The sequence below is a fragment of the Grus americana genome, chromosome 3, assembly GCF_028858705.1.
Source record: "Grus americana isolate bGruAme1 chromosome 3, bGruAme1.mat, whole genome shotgun sequence".
Lineage (NCBI taxonomy): Eukaryota > Metazoa > Chordata > Aves > Gruiformes > Gruidae > Grus > Grus americana.
Window position 1 is genome coordinate 124,425,897 of NC_072854.1, and position 23,999 is coordinate 124,449,895.

Sequence of the window (23,999 nt, forward strand, 5' to 3'; positions counted from 1 at the left end):
ACAGGCAAGTAAGGATGAGGTGATGGGTTGACACTGGCTCAAGCATGGAATATGTGGATACTGGCACTCCACTTAAACAACAAGTGATCAGGTATTTCAGCAGAATCGGCATCCAGTACACACACACAGAGACACAGTTCTACATTTGTGGTCGGGGATGTTGCTTGCTTGGTCCATCTAGGCATAATGTTGAGAGAAGAAGAGAGCATGCTGCTGCTTGGTGCAAACCCTGAGGCTTGCTTACCTAAAATCTTAAAGCTCAAGAGTAGCCCTTGGTGTACCAGGCACGCTAGAAACTGAAGAAAACCCTCTGATGTTACTGCTAAAAGCCTCATTGTGAGGAAGGCAGAGCAGCTCTCTGGACTGGTTAGTTCCAAGCTGTGCTCTCACTGAAGTCCCTTGTTTTACTTTCCAGACCAGGTGACTTGCTTGTCTCATGGGGCAGGGTGCCTTGTGTGAGCAGTCTGCTCACAGAAGAGGTCCCAGTGAGCCAGGGCATGTGGAGTCGAGCATCTCCTGAAGTAAAGGGCAAGTGGTGATACTTGGCAACGTACAGATGAGCACTGTAGTTCTGTGACTTAGCGTCACATATTGATCAGTTGTCCTCCAGTGTGGTTTTTGTCCTTAAAACCTTTTGCCACTGCTGAATTGTGACACTGTTTTAATGTGTTCTAAATTTGGAATTGAGGTTTCTCTCTGTGTGGTCCTTAATAGAAAAAAGTAATTTCTAGAAAACTGAACAGAAATCCCTTCGGCCCGGCAGGACTTGAAGAAGCTTCTAAATACTGAGTCCTATGCTCCAACTTTATTATTCTGTTTTCTTATATCTTGCTGTATTTTGTGGATTATGAACATCACTTGATGATAACAATGTTCTGAGAAACAAAACCAACGGACTGTGTATTGTGACAGGAAATGCAAGTTGTGAGGAGACTTGATTGTTGCAAAACTGCTGGTGAGATTAACTTGAGTAAGCCAGACAGGTCATGAGTATCTTAAAGTGGCATCGCTTTTGCAGAAAGTTATGGTTCAATGCCAAAGCAAAAATTACCTTAATGCCTTGCTTTACTGGGTTATTACATATGTGCTGCTGGGCCTACCATATTTCTCATTTTTGCCTTTCGTCTTTTAAAATCAATGGCTTCTGTTTTTCTTTGCTTTTAATTAAAACAATGCATTCTTAACTTTTTCAGTAGTTGATTTTGTCCAGGCAAATAGCAAGATAGAAGATTGTTGATGTCTGTACTGGAAAGTCAAAATCTAATTGAAATACTTTCATATAATTTTGCATTCTGCTAGTACAATTGTTGTAAATCATAAATATTCTTCATCAGCCTTGATTTGAAAACTTTACCTAAATATTTACCTAAATGTTACGATTTCTACATTAATGTAATGTCAACAGACCATGATGGACCTGGGAAAAATACTACTGCTGACACAGAAATACAGAGGAGGCCTGGTTTTGATTTGCCTGGTTCCTAATGATGACTGGTATTGCTGCTTCTAGACTGGTTTTTCATTAAATGCTCCGTTATGCAGCTTAGTAAAATGTCATAGTCGTATGCTTTTATTTCAGATAATGTGCAATATGAAACTCTGGGCTGGTCTGGCTTCTAACCATCATGCATTTGCGGACTAGAGTGACTTCCTTAGCTTGAGAGAAGAGCGGAACGTAGTTATTTGGGTGGAAATTGGAGAGCTGGGATTGTCCGATGTGAAATATTAGGGTTAAATTCAGGAAAGCAAAACGTGCCCCTTGGATCATGCCAAGCAATGCTTTAAAAAATACCTTCATTTGGAAGCTTGTCTACATTATTACACAATGAAAATAGTGAAGACACAAACCTGAAGCAAATAGTATGATTATTTACTGTTATCAGTTTGATCAGTATCAGCATGTCTGATCAGTGCTCTGTTTGTGGGGAGTTTCAAAGCTTACTTTAGTCAATTTAACTTTTCACAATTTTTGGTTGAGTCTCCTCATTGCTGCCGTTCTCATGCAAGTTAGTTGGTGTTAGGATACCCTCTGACAAAGTGAGCTGATTAAGTGTGTTGGTTACAATGGCAAGTGTTTTTTTTTTTCTGGTGCTAGAGACACTGTAGCTGCTCAGTAGTATGGAAGTTTGGAGAATGAAAATAAGGACTAGCTACTATGGTGTATCTTACCCTAACACTGGTCCCTGGCTTGGAGGGTGGAGGTCCCTCAGTTGCCTCTATAAAGATCCCATTGCAGTGAAGAATTCTGAGTATTGCCTCTTCCAAATTTACCTGGCTTGTATCTAGTTTTGTGGTTCTTTCTGGGTGTAGATATTGGCTGTGGATCTGTTTGATTTGCTGGGAACTGACTACTTGCGTGCTTTCTCCCCTCTTCAACCTAGCCTTTATTTCTGCTGAGGTTATTTGTTTGTTTTTCAGATGAGACCCTTTTTGCTCTTCCTGCTACATCTGCGCCTCTGATGCACTCCTCTGCAGGCAAGTTCTTTCTGCTCACCTTTGTCTGAATATATCCTGCATTTCTGATCTCATTAACTCTTTGCAGTTAGTCTGCCTTTACTAAAAGTCAGCATGGGTCCAAGAATAGCCTCTGTCACATTTTTCAGTTTTGACTTTTCGGTTGATCTGTTTGAGATTTTAATACATGTTCATTTCTTTACATGGTAAACTGTTTTATAAACATGCTACAGCCATCTGTGAATTCTTGGACCCTTGATGTAGGAGAGAAGTCGATACTATTAACAGGTTAACACATTCAAAGCATAGTTGCTTTACTGATTTAGCAGAAAGATTTAATCTGTAGTAACTTTCTGCAGTATTTTATATAAGTAAAATTTGTACCTGTAGTATATATTTAGTGTGTTTTAGCTATACTGTCCACCAAATTCCCATTAAAAAGTGTCAAAAAAAGACTTCTTACTGGCATGCATGTTTGTGCATATGTTTATGCACAAGCACAATGCACATGCCCTCCTTCTGTCTCACCTTGCCACCACCCCCCACCCCACCCCCCTTTGTTAATGTTTCCTGCTGTACTTGGATGCTTGGTACTTGTCTGGCATCTTCAACTTTACCGTGATCTTTGCGCTGCATAAAGTTGCTGCTTCTCTAGCCTCTTGTGTACTTCTCCGCTAGAAGAGGTGAAATAAAATAGCATACTTTGTTTTAATGGCTAATAGTATCTATGATAGAACTTGGGAGAACCTCTTAATAACTAACATCACGTGAACCTGTCGTGAAAGTTTGCATTGATTTTAAGAGCACTTGCATTCTCTAACTTTCCTTTCTGTCCACGGTCACAGAAAAAGTTATGGACTTGCAGGAGCAGCCAGGTAGCACTAAGTCGCTTGGTCAAGAGGATTTTACTGCAGTCCCGCTTGATACTGCTCCTTCTCTTCCCTCCTTCTCTCCTATCTCAGCTGATCCCTTTAAAGAGCACGCAGCCTTTGATACACTTTCAGATGGATTACCTGCAAGAGGCACTTACAAAGAAAATGCAAGTGAGGTTTATAAAGAAACCATGGAAAATGCAAGAAATCCATTTCTTGCAGAGGGAAATGAAAAAGACATTTTGGAGACAAAATACTCGGAACCCCCATTTGCTAAAGCAGAAGCAGCCATTTTATCTCAAGCTAAAGAAGAAACACAGCTAGAGGGCCCTAAAGAATTACCTAATCTGGAGAAAATGCCTGCACAGCAGCTGAAAATGTCTCCAGAAACTCCTCAAGATTTGTTTGAGAAAAACGAGGAAGATCCCTTTTCTAACAAAGACAAATACAGACGTGGTGATCATGGTGAAAAAGGGGCGCTGAAAGAAGACCCTCTTAAGAGGGAAGAATACGCAGACTTCAAACCATTTGAGCCAATCTGGGAAGTAAAAGGTGCTAGTCACAGGCTTAGCAGCGTGAGAGAGGATGTTGGAAGTAAGATAGATGCCAAACTAGAAAGCAGTTTAGATGAGAGATATGGTGTAGATAAGCTGAATGTGCAGAAGGATTATGAAAGAGACAGCGAAGGCAGCACTGAAGATCGCTCTTTCCCAAGTACTCCAGAAGCTGTAAAAGAACCTTCACAGACTTATGTCACTTGTACTAAATTTGAATCCTCTGTAAGTCCTGATGGTAACCAAGTCAAATCTCCTTCTCCGCTGGAGGAAGGCACTTCAGAAAATAGAACCGATGATGAGAAAAAAATTGCAGAAATGAAAGCTCAGACGAGCACAGAACAAGGTGATTTTAGCACTCGAGCAGCTGGCAAGCAGGAAGGCCAGGAAGCTGACTATGCTAAAACCAAGAGTATATCAACAGTGCCATCTGACAGTGCAGCAAATATGCCTGAAGGTCTTACTCCTGATCTAGTACAAGAAGCATATGAAAGTGAAATGCATGATGTGGCATGTACAAAACTTGCTTATGAAACAAAGATTGATTTAGTTCAAACCTCCGAGTCGGTACAAGAGACTCTGAAACCTGTGACACAACTCTGTCCCTCATTTGAAGGGTCGGAAGCTGCTCCATCACCAATATTGCCAGATATTGTTATGGAAGCCCCTCTGAGCACTGGGACTGCTGGGGCAGAAGCATCTGCTGTGCAGCTCGAAGCTTCCCCATTAGAAACGTTTATTCCTAGTGCTAATTATGAGAATGTAAAAGAAGAGACTGAAAAGCCTCCCTTATACCAGGAGACAGTGAATGTACCACCGATACAGGGCCAAGAAGCAAAAGAGGCATTAGCATTTAAAAAAACTGATCATGAGAGTAGTGCCAGTCCTGAAGATATAGAGACCCCATATATATCTATTGCATGTGACTTAATTAAGGAAACAAAGGTCTCTGAATCTGCTTCCCCATCCTTTACAGATTATTCAAAGACGCCGATAACAGAAAGCATTTCTCAGGATGTGCCTGAACACAAGGAACTTGTTGAGAAACTGTCTCCACACTTTGGAAAATCTGACTTGTTTAATAGCCAGGTGATACCTGACTTTACTGAGAAAGTGAGCGAAGATCCATCTCTCATCTTAAAAAGTAAATCGACTGAGAGTATTGTAACTGATGACGAAAATGAGGAACAACTGGTGGATTCAGTAGCTGCCACAGGCAAGCCTTATCTGGAGTCTTTCCAACCTGAACTGGACTCTTCCAAAATTGTTGCTGCTCTGCCATCTGAGCCAACACCTGCAAAAATAGCCAAGGCAGAGAAGATTCCTCTTCAAATGGAAGAACTGAATGCTATGGCGCATTCAGCTGATGTGTCTGTTGCTACGGAACCAAAAACAGGAGACAACAAAGCGCTCTCACCCATGGAGTCTTCCCCAGTCACAGTGGAAGAAGACTTTGTGATGTTAGCTCATCCTAAAACTGCTCCTGAGTTTGTGGCAGAAGCCCCCGACAGAGATGTAATGCACAAAGATGAAAATGAAGAGATCAGTGAGGTGATCGAAGGTGAGAAGAGGCAGTTGCCTTGCCCAGAGCTACCCTGTGATCTGTCTATAAAGAATGTAGAAGTAAAAGCTGAGGAAGATACTAATGCCTTGAAGAAGTCCTGGGAGGCTGTGGACAGAGAAGTGCCTGAAGTATCCATGATGTCCTTACCGGCCACAGATACCTCACCTTTATCTGCTGAAAAAGAGATAGTCAGTGTAGTAAAACCAGAAGCTTTTGAGAAGGAAGCTGAGCGAGAAGCTACTCCTGTTAAAGAAAAGGAAAAACCTACTGCTGTATTTTCAGCAAAGCTGAATAAGTCTTCAGGTAATCTGTGTATGCTGTCTTGCAATTCACTAATCTGCATAATTCTTTAGCTAAACTTAAGCATGTCATGACTTATTCTTTTTAAGTCACTTTCTGTAAACTTCTCTGTGTAGGCCGAGGGTAACAGAAAAAGTTAGTACCTGCACATTTACCCTTCTCATGCTCTGATTGCTTTAGTAGTTTTTTCTGTTTATCAGGGATGGACTCACTGTCTCCAGTTTTCTCCTTCAGTTCTCCTGCTGGTGATCTCCTGGTCAGAAATAAGCCACTACTTGCTGCAAGCTCTTCTGTGGTTGTCTGCAGGCTGAGCATTAAGTGGCCTTCCAGACTAGCTCTTAATATGTGATAGTAAGCCAAGGATGGTGTTTCAGTCTGCTGTGTGTACGTGATTTGAAGAGGCATTTCTTTCCTTTCATACACAGTTCAAACATCAGATGTTGAAAGTTAGGAAAATACCTTGCTGCTACAGCATGTACGACTTGTGTCTGGAATTGGGAAAAGACCCTGCGCATCTCTGCTTGTGTGACTTGGAGCTTGCATTAGATCAAGGCCCACGGTTTAAAATAAGTAGTGCACGTGAGGGAGCTTAGTATTCAGGTTTCTAGGAAAGTGGACAGTAAGAAGTTGAGTATCCTGCAAACATTAAAATTGGTTTCTATACAGTGCAGATATTAATTTCAATTTTTCTGTTCAGGTGAGGCACTTTAATTTTTCTTCTAGTAATGTGCAATTAAAGTCAAAGGAAGGGTAAGACTGTTGTCATGTTTTATTCCGTTCTCTAAACTGAAGGCCTTACGGAGTTCCAGCTCTTTGGAGGTTAGAGAAATACTTTGCTTTTTGATATCACAGCACTCTGCTGCTACTTAAGTCTTGCTTGCACCAGAAGTATTCCCACTAAAAACAGCTACTGTAGAAAGCACAATTACTCTAAATAGAAACCCAAATGTTAATTTGACTCGGCAATAGTATGTTGTGCAGTAGTTGCAGTCTATGTTCACCAAATATATTTTGGAAGGGAATAACGGGTGTATGTTGAGGGGAACATCAGGGTGTTGGTGCTATTGAAATAGGGTTTGGAAAATAAGGTAGAAGATGTAGTTTTTATGTTTAACTTTGCATGATAGTTGCCCTTCCTCTTGTCCCACCTTTTCTATACATACAGGTAAGCAGAAAAGAGTTTCCCACTTCCCATGTGATGACATTTCAGTGATACCTGCACTGTTAAAATACTGTGTGTTCTGTGAAAGCTTCTCTCCTTATGCTCAGACTTCCAGCATTTAGTGCTGTCCAGAGAACAGCTGCTACGTATCTTATACTTCATGTCAGAGGGTTAATTGTTTAGAGATCAGACTATAAAAAACCACAACCCTGAACATCGCACTCAATATACTAGCTGTTTTGTTAGTTCTTTTAACAGGAAGCCTTTGCAGAGCTGTTGTTCAATGATTGCATGGATGTAGCAGGCTGGGGATGGGAAATCGCTGCCTTGGGAAGAAAGACTCTTAGCTTGGGTCTGACAAGGACACAGCTGCCGCTCTTTTGTCAGTGCGAAACTGCTGGAGAAGCTGCACACAAAACCATTCGCCATAGCAGGAGAGGAGAGAGTTGAAGGGTGCCTTTGGTCTCCGATCTAGCGGCAGAGTGCTGGGATGGGGCACGCATCTGTCCAGCACTGGTGGTAGTTGAGGGGCCAGGCTGGGGGTATGGGAACCTGGGGAACTGTCAACAGTCTTTGTCAGTGGTGTGCTTGCTCTGTAAAGCAGTTGCAGTTTTACTTTTTGACATGCTGTGTTGTTTGGGAAGAAAAAAATACTTTTTTGCTTTACTCTGGAGCAATATTTTCTTAAACCTAAATAGATGAGAATACTAACTAAAAAATGTTGTCCATTTTTTCTGTTTTTTCTTCCACAATTTGTCCTGTTTACTTTTTTGTTCGCTTCTGCTGTATTATACAATACAGAACTGGGACTTCTGAGACCTGCCCGAAGAGTCTAGTGACCAGCCATGAACAAAACCAGTTGTCTGATTTTTAATACCACGCTACTTAGGCACAATTTCAAAGTAGCATCAAAGAACTAACGCACACTTGTTTTCCACACTGAAAAAGGAGGGATCAGAAGGCCAAGAAGTAGATCTGCGCATGTGTGTGGCCTTCTAACTCTGCCTTCATTGTGTGGTGGTTTGTTGTTTCTTTTTCCTGCCTTCCAATCAGTGGAACTGAAATAGATTTTACTGTGCCTCGACTTCTGGAAATCAGTTGGTGTGATTGTATGACTGTTGCTTGTTAAAACATTAGTCTCAACTGCCTTACTGGTGCACTTACATTAAGGTTCTTGAACGCTTACTTAATAGTGATATTTATTGAAAGCTAACTTGAATGCCAACATTAAAGTGTCGTTTCCAACAGTCCCAATGGACTGCAGGGACTTAACAAACTTTAAAAGGGTTGCAGATTATTTTTTTTTTTTTAAACTCCACCACTCCAATAAAGCAAACATAAAGCTTTGAACAGCCTCGTGGGTAGAGTGGGGTTGTTTGAATGCTGCCTGGCAGATCCTTGGGTAACCTGTTTTATTTTGTAATAGTATCAGATCACAGGGACCTTGTACTTTCTAGCTGCGCAGATTTAAAAAACAAACCAAACAAAACCAAACCCAAAACAAATTCAGAACTGTGGTTAACTATAAAGAAACTCCCTCTCCTTGTTAGAAGTTCCTGTTTACAAAAATTTCAACAGCAAATATTCCACTGCAACACCAGCAATTCCTACTGTCTTTGATACACTGATCATTTTTTTTTTTCCTTGCATTTCTTACTACATTCTGTATCTGGCTTCCTAGCAGATAATCCTGCTGCTTCAGACTTCAAAATACACATTTTTTGATCTCCATAAAAACACTCTATATGAAGATGAGACTTGAGTGGATGTTTCCTGCTTGTTCAGATGCTGCTGCCCTGTGCCAGAGCCGGCGTGGGTCCAGCTTCTGCCAGAGCTGGTGCTGGAGGGGATGGGGGTTAGGTGTGCCCATAGAAGAGGTCTTTGATGCCATCTAGTGTTTGTGAAGGAAGTATAACTCCAGTGCAGTGTGCCTTTTGAGGGCTGCATCCTAGGTTTCTCAAAAACTCTGAACTCTTGAGATTTAAATTAATATTCTTAGAGTTGAAAACTAAATATACATATTGCATATCTCAGCCCTTCTGTTGTACAGACTTTTTTCACTGATAACCCCTTACTTATGAATAGAGATCAGTAATTCTCACAAATAGGCTAGAAACCCATGCTTTCCATAAGCCTTTTTTTGTTTGGTGGATGTGGAGGATTTTATATTATTGAATTACAAAATCAAAGTATATTGTAGAACCCACCCACACCCCGCCCCCCCACACGCACACAAAAAAATCTAACTATGATGGTCATGCCACATTGGCAGTCAAAATCTCGGTATATTCATGTTGAGCATTACAACAATAGTTGGAAACGGTGTTGAGATCTTTACTATCAAGGCAGTCAGTTTTACATGGTGTTTCTGAACATCAGGCTCTGTAGACATTCATTTCAGATGAGATCTTATGGATTTACAGACCTCTTGTTTTCATATATGCTACACTGTAATTGAATTCCAGAAATACAGGTAATTACTAGTATCTTACATTCCCTGGATTTTCTTGAGGGGGCAAATTTAAAGGTGAAGTCCAAGTGGGGAATGCGCTTTGAGAGGATGACTGAGTGCTACTAATGATAAAGCTTTTCTTTTTACTCCCAAATCATGGGCGCAGAAATAAAATACTTCCTGTGGTTCCGTAACAGCAAACCAGGTCATTACGATTACGTGAAGCTTAAAAGAAGTTAGAAATGCTGCCTTACACCAGCACGGTATTTGTTTGGTTCCTTTCCGTTAGTTTCCATATTTGTAGTTAGTTAAATAGAGCCATTCAGCAGATGGGAAGTGTTTGGTTTGGGTTGGTTTGTTGTTTTTCGGGGGGGGGGGGGGGGGGGGAGGATACCTTAGAATGCCTCTGGAGTTTCTTTCAGGAGCAAATTATTTGTAAAATATACTTTAATTCAACATAAAATCTTGATTTAATTTTATGTATTCTTACATTCTTTGATTGTTCAGGTCTTTTATGCTACCATGTAAATGATAATAAATGGAGACTTCTGTTTCGGGGTGGAGAATTTGCAGAGGAGTAGGAGGAATAGGGGGGGATATCAAACAAAACTCAAACAACTTTGTGTGAAATTTTTCTGAAGGAAAGACCTAGACCCCCTGTGTTTCATTAGAGCTCTCATGCTGCCCCTGTTGAGAGGCAAAGGCTTGTATAGCTGAGGCTGCTAACAGAGCAAGGTGTTGGGGAAGTCACTTGCAGAGTGGCAGAATTAGGGAGAAAATAGAGCATTTGTGGTAAGTTATCAACTTTCCCAGAGGTGCAGATACGCAGCCAGCTTTGAATGAGGCCTTGGGCAAGTGCAGAATTGGGTAGTCATCCAAAATGCTCTCCTGTGGGAAGTCAGGAATGCTGTTGTCAGTCCATCTGCTCAGGGCAATTTACTGTCTGTGTAGTCAGTAAAGTACTCACCCTGTGAGCATGCAGCCCCTTTGAACGTAGGTGCATTCAGTTGAAGAACATGTTTAGAATTGATTGCGTCCGTGTTAGTTGTCTGGGTGACTTGATAACACCATCTTGTAAGTAGCCTGTTAGACAGTTTCTGTTTAAATGTTGGTATAGAAACGGGCATGCAGTTTCCCTAATGAAACAATAAAGCTCACACAGAAGTTTGTTGGTACTCTGTTTATATGTAGATTAGGGTTACATGGGTGTAACTGCCTGAAATGAGATGTGAGTACAGAGGGATAGAGACTTCATTTTAGATATCATTTGAATGGAATGGTAAGGGTGAACACTGAGTATGTAGAGAGTAAAGACGAGGATCTTGAGGACAGAGAGAAACTCCAGTGCAGGGAGTTAGTGGCCCATTTGAGATGGAGGATAGGGCCTGGTAATGCAGCCGTTCTCACGGCTCGGCTGCGTGTTTGTCCGTGTTCTGGCTGCTGCTGATTTGCTGTGGCTGTGTCTGTGGCTACAACAAAATGTCCATTTAGGAACATGTTGCATAAATGTACTATGTTAAGTATTTAACATAAAGAATACGAAGACAAAGAGGCTTTAATTGTTTATCTTTAGACATTTGATAATTAGCAGGAAGAATTTTCTGAAAGCATTAAGGTTTTGACTAATTTAGTGACGATGCAATCATCCAAACAAATGTAGGGGGAGAATCACAGATTTCAGTAGTTTCCAGTTGATCTTAAGCATTTCAGCTCAAGGACAGAAGCAGATTTTCAGACGTGTTTTGTACTCTTTTTGTGTAGTGCAACTTCTCACATTTTCTTGCACTATGATGTTTCCCTCCTACGGTACGTGTTTTGATTTACCTGTTGAAATTTTGAATGAAATGCACATCTTTGTGTAAGTTAAAAATATATGTAACTGGTCTTGCTGCCAAAGGAGACCTTAAATTTATGTAGTAATTGAAGCACTGTAGAAAATGGTGTGTCCAATTTTTAAGAGGTTTTGGAGCAATGCTGGGGAGTTTTTAGCATTTTATTGTCAGCCTCATATCTTAAGAAGAGATTCCAAACCAGAAGAGTGGTTGTTTTTTTCAGCAGGGATGGAAAGCAGAATAACAACATTGTTCTCACAGCTCTTCTCTTTCGGATTTTGAATTTATAGTTTACGCTCATCTCACATCTGTACAATACTTTCTGTATGTTACTTTCTATATGTTAATAGTGTAAACTTTTGAATTCTTGTTTGTATTTAAATGAAGGGAACATTTAATTGTCAGGTCTGCAGCGTACAACATAGGATGCTGATGTAAAATCACAAAGGGAAGGTGTTTGGTTGTAGGAATTAGAGGGCGAGAGAGCTGTTCTTCTCAAATGGCTGTTAGGATGAATAAATATGGCTGAGCAGTTCGTCAGGACTATAAAGATACCAGCAAAAAGGCTTTTTGTATTCTTCATGAGCCTCTTGCTTTTGTTACAGGCACAGAAGGGGTCCTATTCTGTTTTCCTTCAAACTTTTTTTTTTTTTTAAAGGGAGAGGTGTGTTACAAAGATGTCTCTGTTAGTCTTTTAGACAGCCAGACATTTGTTTTAAAAAAATGAGGGGAAGGCATACATCTTAGAGATTTATAAAAGTGTCTTAACCATTGTTTGAAAAGCAATCTGTTCTAAAGCTTGTCTGGTGACTACTTTCAGCTCCATGCTGTTGTGAAAAGCCGCTTAGGGCAGTCAGGCTTTTGTTACCCTGGGCTGAGCCTTGCTGCACCAGCATTGCCAATGCACTGGCGCTGCTCTGCAGGGAGAAGCCGTCTCCCTTTGTGCTGGTGATTTCTTTCTCTGCCTTGGCGTCTTTTCGGTTCTGTTCTCAAGCAGTGAGAAGCAAATGGCTGCACTGATCAGAGATTGCATTTTAGTCTTGGTGCCGGAGCATTAGGAGCCTGGTTACAGCTCGCACTGCGTCAGTCGTGCTCCACACCCCGCGCCGTCAGCTGACCGGCCTCCTGCAGCACCAGTGCAGCAGCAGACTGCAGACGCTGCTGGGGAAGCCCATGTTTCCCATCCTGGGCTGTAGATTTCTTCTCTTGCAGCTGTCCTCTTGGTATGCATAATTGATAATCACAGCTGGAGGGTAGATCGTTTGTGGAGAGATGGACAGTCAGCCGAGCAGTTGGAAGGATAAGGGTATTTGTTCTTTCACCTTTTTTCTCTTTTTTTATTTTTAAAGCTAAAGATGCTGCGGGTTGTTTTTAGCAAATGGTGTTTGTAGCTTGTATTTGGTTGTGAAATGTATCTGAAGATGTAAGATTTATTTGTACTGTGTGCAAAATTGTAAAAGCTGTAGGTTAAAATGGGTAAATATGAGCAATGCAGCAGAATAAATTATTTATGTGGGTGAAATAGCTTGTGTGACACTGCAGATCTTTTTCAGTGCTACAGAGCATATTAAAGAACAGCTTGTTTTGGTATGCACTGCACAAATACTAGCATAGTCCGAATTTAGTTGATGTTTCTTTGGAATTCCTGGATTATTAATAACTTAATAGTAAACATTAACTCGAAAGAATGTAGTGTCTGCAGTTCATGTAGTTTAATAATTTTATGAGGAGAAATTGCATGCAGACTACAGCAGGGTTTCCCCCCCCCCCCCCCCCCCCGTTTAGCATGTTCGGAGTCTACCCTTAATCAAGTTTGTATTGGATTTTTCATAATTCTGTGGGATTCTAGGTAAAACTGTGTCTGATTTTTCAGAATTTACAGCCATAATATTAAATTGTTTTAGGTAAATAAGTAGCTAACCTTAAATTAGTGTGGTTCTGACCTTTGTTCCTGTAACCACCAATGGGAGATCACGGGTGTAAATCTCTGTGGATCATTATATTAGTGCTCAGTGTGTAAGAGTTTAAGCCTTATTTGAATACGTAATCTTCAAACTTTATCAACAAGACAAGCTTTAAAAAATTTTAATGATCTCTGGATACTTAAATATCTTCTTAAAGGGCCCTGTCATGCTTGGTACTTGTGAAGTTTTCATCTTTTTTTTATAACTATTGTTCAAAATCTATGGTTTTTTCCACTTAGACAAAATTTCCAACTGTCTAGAATCCATATAAAGCTCTGTCAGAACCTAAATATGTAACAAGAAAGCACTGCAGGGGAAAAAAAACTTTCTCCCTGCAAAACAAGTTTCTAAAAAGTTCTAATCTTTCATTAAAGGACTGTAAGATCTTAGGAAAAAGTATCTTGCATGGTTTAGTAATATGTTCTTGATGTGTAATTATTTTAAACGTTCAGCACTCCATAGGTCTGGCCTGAAATTCTTGGGGATTAAAAAAAAAGAAAAGAGAACGGGGTGAGGTCCGAAGGTTTTTGTAAAAAAAGGCAAGTTACCTTTGGGTATTCAGGCCCAATATTCAGGATTTCTTTGACAACCCGATGAGCAGGGTTGGTGATGGTCTGTCCCTCACCACAACTGAAAGAGGACATTTCCAAGCCTAGAATTGGAGGCCTTGAGAATAATGGAGTCTTTCTTGAATTAAAATTGCTGAATTGCCAATCATGAGCGTGCCGGTATGGCACACTTGGGGAATTTGCTAACCATTGTGAACCATGCTGTTACTGCTTGGAGGCCAGCGATGTGGGGTCTGTGTGCTTGGCTTCTTTGCAAAATGTAGCCCTAGCGTGTAATAGAACTGTCATCAAATGAACAAAGCAAACCTGAAACTGTCCTATGTGCATATTTAGTGCTGATATAACTTCAGGCAGTGTTTTAAATTCCTCTTCCACTAGCCCCCTTTGTTTTTACCTAGTAGCATCCTCTTAGGTGGAGGAAGCTAGTTTAGTGCCCATTTCTCCCTCCAAGGAAGTCCCTGTTGCCTTGAGGTTTAATTATAATTGAACTTGTAGAGATAAGGACTAAAAGAAAATGGAAGCAGAGCAAGAAGAAGGTTTTCTGGGGAAGCAGAAGAGTCTGGTTCCTCTCCTTTTGCAACTGTTCTTCAGGCCTGATTTAGTGTGGTTTCTGGTAGCATTTGTTTATAGCAAGACAAAGATGCCTGGTTTCATGTGTTTTTCCTTTGTTAGGTCAGGCTCCAGTGGCATGGAAAATGGGTAAAGTTCAGGGACTGATTGCACTATTCATCTTGCCCCAAAATAAATATAGAAGCAAATATTGCAAAATGCTTCTTTCCATGCTAAAAAATAACCTTAAAAAAGAAAGTGATGATCAAATCTAAAAAGAAAGTGATGATCAAATCAAAAACTAGAGAGAAGAGCCAAAAGTATGGTTTGTAGTTAGATTTCCAGCTAAAGCACTACTTCCTAATTAATATAATCCTAAACTTAGTCTGGGTATGTGTGTTTCTTGTGCTACAGCCATAGTAGTTGAGGAACGAGCATAGTGAAAGTGGTGCAACCGCTGGTATTGATTAATACCTCTGGTATTGATCATCTAGATAGGCAGGATGAAATAGGTTTACCCTGGGGATGGCAGTATTTTTAGCACTTTTAAAGACAGCCCCCTATTGAGTAATTGGTACTAAAATGTAACATTTATTTATTTAATTTTTAATTGTTTCAATGAATTGTCGGATTTTAATGGCTGAATAATGCTAATGGTAGGATGAACACCACAGCTTACTCCCCGGCTATCCCAGGATTATGAGTTTTTTATTAATGTGCTGAAAATCTATCTGAATTCTGGTTCAGATTAGTTTAATCAGGGCTTTGGAATGAGTTTCCCAGTTCGTACATTGTGCGTACATGCACGAGTATATGATTAAGTAGAAATGAAAGAAAAATACTGCGTTGGCTCATTAGTAATTAGTAGATAGTATTTGCATTTTGGTGAGGCAATCTGGTAGTGTCGGACTTGATTTTCATTCTGGCATGTACTTGTGAAATCTGTATCACCCTTTTTTTTGTAGGGACTGTGGGACAGATGTGCGAAGTCTGAAACGCATGTGATGCAGACTTGTTTTCTGACCTTTGGGATCCAGTTAGACAAGCCTGTCAGTCCCGCTGGACGTCCCGCTCCTTTGTAATGCCTGTCCCCAGGACAGGGAAAGCCCTCTTGGTTGAAGTCAGCTCCACGTGCTTCGCACCACGTGCAGGCATGCAATAACCACCCAGTTTTACCAGCCTGGCATTGTTCTGTTGTTACTGACTTGCAACAAGGCGGTCAAGGATCAAACTGGCTTCTAACACATCTGATCAGGGTAAAAGGAGGCTTGAATTTTGTGGCCCAGTCTGTAAGTGCTCCTGCTTAGGTTGTCAGCCATACTTTTAAATGGTTGTTCTGATGGAGGAAATCTTGAAGATGTCAAACCCCAGTTTACTAATGGTGTTTGTGCTTGGCAGGCTTTGACCATTTGCTGGGTTGGTGGCTGCCCCACACCGGTCTTGACCAGGCTTTGAAAGTGAGACTGCAGGGACAGATCTTCCCTGCTTGATATTCTGCATAAAAGATTAGTGGAAGCCCTGAAGATGACCGTGTAAATAGGAAGTTTATTTAGCGTAACTGGAAAATGTCTCTCTAAACAGAAATTAACAGCAATTTGCCTATTTGTGGTCATGTACTGGGTTTTGCTGGTCTAGAGTTAATTTTCTTCATAACAGCCTGTATGGTGCTATGGTGACAGTTGTCACTGTGCCCTTCAGATGCATTTGAAAGCTGCTCATTCTGAATACTTCTGTATTAGTACAACACTAGCTGTTCTTAAATTGATCCAGAAAAGGCTCTTAGTTGTGCTTCTATGCTATTTTTACTGTTATTGGAAGAACATAAAGAATTTCTGCTTACCTTTCAGATTACAGAAAGGTTCCAGTGTAATGGCCATGATGTTTGTATAAATCATACACTGTTTGCGTTTTTTTAACCTTCCCTCTCCTCTTACACAAACAGCCTTTCTTTGGCGCTGAAACCCAGTTTTTGTTTGTTTCTCCATACTGGATAGAGAGTAGTTGTTCATTGTGAAGGGGAATCTCTGGCTCCGCAGCTGCATTCCAAGGACTTAGCGCCGAGGCAGCCATTGGCGGGGGCCAGCGCGAATTTGCGGCGGCAGGCAGTTGCGTATATCTGCTGACCTCCTAATGCCCTAGCAGGAAGTGAAAAGGCTCTGGGTAGTCAGCTGTGCAAGATCTGGGTGCATGCAGGCACACTCAAGATGGATGCCAAAATGGGTTAGTCCCTTTTTCTTGGTTTTCTTTAATAGATGTGATGTGAACTCGCTTGTCGATCTAGAGGCTTTTAATTTCTCTTTCTTTCTTTTTTTTTTTTTTTTTTAAAAGGGTTACTTGGTTCAGGGTTGGTTTTTTTTTTAAAGAACATCAGGTTAAATATATTAAACCACTTGCTTTTGTCATCAAAAAACAGTATGAATTGTTCAGTTTTAAGTTAAATATCTGTGAAAGTAAAAAAGGACTTTAAAAAACCATACAGTGATAAACCTATCATGGCACTTGCTTTAAAAGCAAAATGTAATTGGATGAGTTGTGCTTGTAAGGCACGGATGCTAGCAGATCTATTTTTAGATGTGCCAAGTGACAGTTCGTGCTTACCAAATGTAGGCAGCTGTTCTGCTTTAGAATAGGCCTGGAATACTTGCATTAAATGCATGAGATTATAGTTCATGTTGTATAAAATAACTCTTAAAATGGTTTCCATGAGGAAAGATACTGCTTGGCAGGGCTGCTTCTGAGAATTGGTTGAGGGTTTAGGTTTTTTGTGGGTTTGATGGGTTTTTTTAATCTGCTGTGAATATCTTGTGTATGAGTTAAAGCCAGAAAGCTGCTTCTAGTAATGCTTTTAATCTTTTGCTCTAGAAGGAAATGCAAATACCTGTTTCTGATCAATTGGAGAATGGAAATCAGTTTCATCATGTACTCTCTTGGACTGAAAATGACAAATCACGTTTTCAGAGACTTTTAACACTGAATTTCCCTTTGCGGAATTTACAATGAAACAGGATCCGTATGTCGTTAAGCTGATATGGTAGTTCTCCAAATGGAGTGGAGAGAGCGAGGAAAAATGCTTGATGTGCAGCTTAACTCTAGTCCGGGAGGTCCTAGCTTGGGGATTTTTCTTATTGATTACTGAGAACAAAGGACTTGAAGATGGGTGGCTACAGGCCATTTGGCATTGGTGGTGTGTTTTAATTCCAGCAATTTTCCTTTGTTTCTCGTGTTTTGGAAACTGTCATACAGATTAATTACTTGTCTGTACATTCGTTACAGCAGGGTGCAGGTATAATGCCTCACTGCTGGTAAGAAGTGATTTCCTATGAAGCAGTAAGATCCCACTATCAGTAGGGACGCTTTAAAATTGTGGTTCAGAGGAGGGAGTGTCTCATTTACAGAACTAATGCTGTCTGCAAACGGAGAGGAGAAGGGCTCATATTTAGTGTGTCATGTGATATAGGAGCAGCACCCAAATTTGAATGTATGGATGCTCAAATTGCAGCATTTAAAAATAAATGTAACTGCAGTATTTGAAGCAAATACTCAGAAAGAAATGAGGGTTTTTCCAAAGATTTCTTGCATGATATAGGAGCACAAAATCCACCAACTTTTTTGGCAGGACTGGTTAAAAAAACCTTACCCAAGTGTTATGGATACTTGCAGCTCAATTTAGGTTTACTGTTTACAACGATTTTTAGGTCGAGCTCACAGTTTTGTTCATAAGTTCCTTTTACATGCTAAACTTGCTAATGTAGGGTGTACAGAAACACTAATAGACCCTTTTGTGATTAGAACCAAAGCCAAAGAAACCAAAGAAAATGTTAAGTTTCAGGATTATAGCTCATAGAAAAGGAATTCTAGGATAACTTGATTTTTTGTTTGTTTGGTTGATTTTTACAAATATTAAAGAAAAGTTGTCTTGTTCAGAGCTTCATTTGTTTGCCTCTCTGTAATATGAAGGGACCCAGAGGAGTAACAGGTCAAGAGAGTGCCCAGGTAGGTTGGGCTGCAATTTGACTTCAGGTTGGTGCCGTTCTGAGAGCTGGAGTGCCACGCTCTTCGGCTGGCTGCTCTATCTAACACCCCATATGTTTGTGGAGTCACAGTGTGAACCACATCCAGAATCTGATCTGGCTGGCTGCTTAGCTGCGCTGCTTTTTGTTTTTGTTTTTTTTTTTTTTTTTTTTCTTCTTCCGTGCACTAGTTGTCAGCAGCATGCAGAAAAGCAAGCTGGTTCTGTGTGTGGCCCTGCAGAGGAAAGGAGTGGGATTGAGTGGTGGTGGAGGGATGAGGCTGGGGGTTTTTTCAACAGCAAAATTTTATGACAAATTTAAGGCGTTCGTGCAACTGTAACCTGATTTTTGTCAGGAAATTTCTGTTGAAAGTTGAATGAAATATTTGGATAAAATATTTTACATTATGAAAATGGCGGCTTTAAGTTTCTGACCAGGGTTCTCAGCTTTCCAGCGCCTGCTGCTCAATACAGTTTCCCTACGGAAATAATTAGGAAAGGACTTCAGCTTCTGAAACACTCTGAAATTGCACCATAGCCACAGTGGCATTTTCATGTTGTACCTACAAAGGGATAATGCACACTTCACACTGGAGAGGCTACTACATGTTTGGTGCGTTACCACGTTTACATCCTGTACGAAATAACAGTAAAATATTATTTTATTAAGTTTTCTTTTACAGTCATTCAGCATAAGAATCTGTTCTGAATTGTGATACGCCGTTTTACAATTAACTTTGGTGATGTTTAGGATGAGATAGGATTACTAAACTTGTGGTGTGATAGTAATATTTTTTCTAGAATTTATCTTGCGTTCTGTATCTAATACATTATTGCTATTAACAAGCAGTTTTGATGCAGAAGAGGAATTTGTTCTTGTGAAAATCTAATCAGCTGTGGAAGTAGAAATCGTGAAGAGCGCGTTTTATTGTGCGTCTCACCGTGAATTACAGAACTAGACTAGATGCCCCTGCCCAGTTCTGTACTCAGCAGTGGCGAATGACATTTGCAGATTTTGAGTTCAGTAAGATAATCAACCAGATGCAACCGGGCCTCAAAACAAACAAATCTGCAATGGATGTATTAAGCCATTACCTATGACTTGTGCAAAGGTGTAGTTTACTCTAAACAGTGATGCTAAAAATGATATAATATTGTGTTCTCTCCTGAGGGTTGCTTAAGGAAAAAATAAACTTGCTTTACAAAGGAAGTATTTTGCATTGGAGTCCAGCAGATTTAGCCTGGATTGAAATTTCAGTGAGATTATTCCCTCTTGATGACTCAGTCTGTAACCCATAATCAACATTACAAACTCCCATGGGAATGTCTTCAGTCAAAAGGAAACAAAATGAACTGTTAATGAGCCCTGAGCAGGCCTTTGCCTCTACCAGACTTGCAAAGAGAGAATAGTTTAGAGATCTGTTAGTGTCTCATCATTTGTCCTACCAGGGAATTGGAATCCATCTCTTCAGTGAGTGACCTCCACAAAAAAAACTGAACTGAAGCACAAACTGCTGTGGTTCTGGTGCAGAGCACAGCGCAGTATTTGAAGAGATTAATTCTGACATTGCTTAAGGGCAGAATTGTTCTTAAAGTTTAGCAATTACATTTGAGGTAATCCTAATAACAATAATCCCAATAATCTGAAGTGCAATGCAAAATCAGTGCTACAATAACCTATTTGTTATTTCAGCTCTGGTTTGACAGTGAGATCACGAGTTCCATTCTTGATGACTTTCACCAGTCGAGTGAATCACATTTACTGTTTTCATATGGATGCAAAAGGTATCTTGTTCTAATTTCTTCTCCTTTTTAAATTTTAGTTGTTGACCTCCTTTACTGGCGAGACATTAAGAAGACAGGAGTGGTGTTTGGTGCCAGCTTGTTCCTGCTGCTTTCATTAACAGTGTTCAGCATCGTAAGTGTGACAGCTTACATTGCCTTGGCCCTGCTTTCCGTGACGATCAGCTTTAGGATATACAAGGGAGTTATCCAGGCAATCCAAAAGTCCGATGAAGGCCACCCGTTTAGGTGAGATTTTTCTTTTTCTTAATTAAAAGTGTGTTGTTTTGGGGAACAGCAGTATTGGGGCTGTTAGAAGCGGTAGATGACACATGCCGTAACGTGTTGCATAATAATGTAAATAGTCTCTGTACTGAAAAATCTGTTACCCAGCCTGTGACTACTTTTCTTTTGTTTTTTCCTCAGTAGGCATACACAGCAGTAAAGAAAATTACTTGGGCACTTGGTACAGGGGATTTCCCTGGGAATGCTAGAGTATATGAAGTAACATTTAAAAAAAAAAAAAAAAAAAGCTTCAATCTATTGTGCATAAAATGTGCATTTTAGAATGCTGTAGTCTTCACAGTGTGAACCAGTGGCAGATGATGTACAAAATTTAAAGAATACCCAGGACATGCAGCACTTTCAATGCAACATCTTCAGCAAAAATCAGAATAAATGTAGCAGGGGATACTTTTATCTTTTTGGAACTTTTTTTTTTAAGAATACCTTTAAAATTGTAGCAGCATAGCTGTGTTCTCTACATGCAAGGCTGCGTGTCGTCAGCGGAATCCAGGTTCGGTTTAGCCTGCCCAGATCAGAAACCCAGAAAATTGGACTCTGAATTCTGAGGCATGAGGAGTTGAATCATAGGATTAATTTAGGTCCTCAAAGAGGACCTCCAAGCTCTTTGCTTTAAGTGATGAGCTAAGTCCTTGGGGCATACCATGTGTGCACTTCCCTGCAGTGTGGCAATATGGTATCCGTGGTATTCATCCTTTCCTGTGTGGAGTACAGTGGTGCCCATTCTTGCAAAACTACATCTTCAGAGAAATCAAAACTTATTAAGGTGTTAGAGCAATTACTAGGATTGCCTATTTCCTATTTCCATACCAGCCCTGTCCCACACTGCTCGGACTTGCTTCTCTCCTTTTATTAATCAATGAAATCGATCTCGACTTTCCTTGCACCTTTCAGAAACTCCTGCTTGCCCTCCTATTTACAGCTCTCTTACTAATTTTGTGGTGTTTCCAATTATTTGTATTCTCTTCCTCTCATCTTAAGTAAGGCAAAGTAAAATGTTTCCTTGGGTTTACCTCCATTCCTCCCTGACTATGTGTAATGGCTCATTTACCCAGTGGAAGCCAATCTGTGCCTAAAACAACTGTGGGACAAACCTCTGGAAAAAAAAAGGAGTATTTGCTTTTGGGCTTAGATCTAATATAAAAAAAAAATACATCTGAACAATTGGCAACAATATTCAGTATAGCAGTATGAAATATATCTTTTGTAAACTTAGGTTTTTGGTTGGGTTTTTTTTTTCTTTTTTTAGCCATCAAGGCCCTGTATGGCCATCCTTACTCACACTCAGGGTGAATAATTCCCAGCTGAAATCCTGTTTGCTCTGTCTACCCAGTAGTGCTCTTCAGTATCCAAACTGCATTTCGAAGTTTACCAGTTAAGTTTTCTTAGCAAGAACAAGCAAAACTTGCTCTATCCATGGTCTTTCTGCAGTTTATTTCTAGAAATACTGATATTCATAAGAAGCTTCCAGACATTCTTGTCCAACATACCTGGTTGCTTACTTTTTATCTGTCTAGCTTGAACTACAAGAATATTTTTACTTGAATTTAGTTTGACAGTGAAGAGCATATCCATAAGATCAATTTAATTTTTGATTCAGGTACTGCATATCTTGCTGATAAGTTGAGAAGGGTGTGCACATTCAAGCCAAGTGTGGACAGCAGAATGCAGCCTTGAAATGGCTGCCCTCTGTAGTTACAGCTTAAAGTATTTTCATTTGTTTTGGACTTGCCACAAGAGCATTTTTAGCTTTGCCTTAAATGACATACACAGGAGCCTCCACTGCATTTTTTTATTGTCAAAAAACCCAAACAAAAACATCCCAAAGCAGAATCCTCCCCCTCCCCAAATGAAAGTAAAAGTTTAACAATTGTAATAGCTGTAAAATGAGTACCCTGTTTACAGATGTACTGCATTGCTCCTTCTCCCTCCAACATGCAAATAAATTAATAATTTATTAATAAATCAATAAATTAATAAATTACTCTCTATTTAAAGAATCTAAATTGCTGTAGCTGCTGCAACTAGAGAGAAAAGTCACAGTATAGTGGACAGAACACTTAACCAGATAGGAGCTTATATCTTTCTGTTAAAAGAACTGCTGTCACTAACTGCAAGAAATTTTTTTGGTAAATGATGAAAAACTTGCTCGTTTTACTGTTCCTTAGTGTGCGTGTTACAGCTTAATGGTAATTTCAGAAGTGCCTTCCAGCAGTGCAAATGGATATGTTGCTTTTGTAGGATTTTTTCTGTTTGAGAAGTGAAGGAATCTGAAGCCTTGTAGAATATTAGGCCATCTAATACAATAAATAGAAAAAAAAATTAAAAAAAAAAAACAAACCAAGAATCCCACCCCCACCCCCCCCAGCCTGTCTGTGTCTCATGTTTTTAAAGACATGTTGGCCTTATTAGTGCACTAGATTACAGCATATGCTGAGGAGCAGGAAGAGGCTTCATAGACCAAGCAGCATATATATATATATGTGTCAGTGGTGCTGGGCAGTCCTTTGGCTACTCGCTCGACTTGTCTGTTCATACATGTATGTTAGCCAGCGTGCCTCTTCTGCCTGGGCCTGTTAGGACCGCATGTGACTTAGTAAATGCACTAGCACAACATGAAGCATTTTTTTTCTTTTCTTCTAAGAGGTTGTGTAGGTTTTTCTAAGGTTCACTTTTACCTTCTAAGAATAACTTAGGTTAGTTCTGTTGTATCCTTTTAGCATTCCTCGTACGGTGGAGTTTTTCTCTTTATAACATAAAAAGAACGTATGTTGATACCGTATATATAACATGTGTTGATAGTGTTTGGCAGCACTCTTAGAGTAAAGTTTCATAAGCTCTTCTTTCTTGCAGGGCTTACTTGGAGTCTGATGTAGCTGTGTCTGAAGAGCTTATCCAGAAATACAGTAATGTTGTGCTTGGTCACATTAATGGCACAGTCAAAGAGCTGAGACGTCTCTTCCTAGTCGATGACTTAGTTGATTCTCTGAAGGTAAGTCTACTTCAGCTGTAGATACAGCAGCCTTGTGTAAATAGATTCCTTGCAGACCTAGCTTAGCAAAGCCCACGAGTCCTTATAAACATGAATGAACAATGGCATCTTTGGCTCCATTTAAGTAAATACTGAGTTTTAGTTTGCTTGTTGGAAGTACTAAACTCTTTTGTTTTTCAAGAAGTATAGCTTTCTGTTAGCCACACTGAGTTGAATATAAAGTGCTGTGTGCAGTGATAGAATGGATAACTTTATTTGTACTTTATTTTGACAGTATAATAAAAATTAGGGGAAAACTGAAATAAGCTCTGGCTGCATGCAGTCCAGCTGCTACATCTCCTCGCTGCTGCTTAACAGCAGAAATCTTTTAAGAAACCGAGACATTGGGCATTCAGAATTTGTCACTAACATGTATCTCTCTCCCTCTTGAAAAATCTGTGTTTTGTGCTAGACTGGCAGAGTCTGGATTTGTTTTGTTTTTCTGTTTGTTTCTGTACTGAGACCAGCAAGTGGTTAGCATACAGTTACTTGCCTTAAACAGCGGGAATTCTTGTGCTCGTTTGCTGGAAGAGTAGGGACTGTGCGGTGCACTTGTTCTACTGGGAAGATGGGAAGGTGGACACCTGAGTCCTTGGGTTTGG

At 40.1% G+C, this 23,999-nt stretch overlaps 1 protein-coding gene across 6 annotated transcripts in view; it reads left to right on the forward strand.

Annotated features, from left to right (window-relative positions):
- The window catches only part of RTN4 (reticulon 4), a 67,001-nt gene that overhangs the window by 33,976 nt on the left and 9,026 nt on the right, over positions 1 to 23,999 (forward strand). The window contains exons 6-9 of one of the 6 annotated variants that reach the window (XM_054822655.1): positions 2,419 to 2,475; positions 3,417 to 5,747; positions 20,105 to 20,312; positions 23,220 to 23,358. In XM_054822655.1, coding sequence (XP_054678630.1) covers positions 2,419 to 2,475; positions 3,417 to 5,747; positions 20,105 to 20,312; positions 23,220 to 23,358 — 2,735 coding nt within the window. Of the gene's footprint in view, positions 1 to 2,418; positions 2,476 to 3,299; positions 5,748 to 12,293; positions 12,497 to 16,357; positions 16,493 to 20,104; positions 20,313 to 23,219; positions 23,359 to 23,999 lie in introns of those variants that run through there. The other 5 variants (XM_054822653.1, XM_054822656.1, XM_054822658.1 and 2 more) reach the window with 5 other exon arrangements.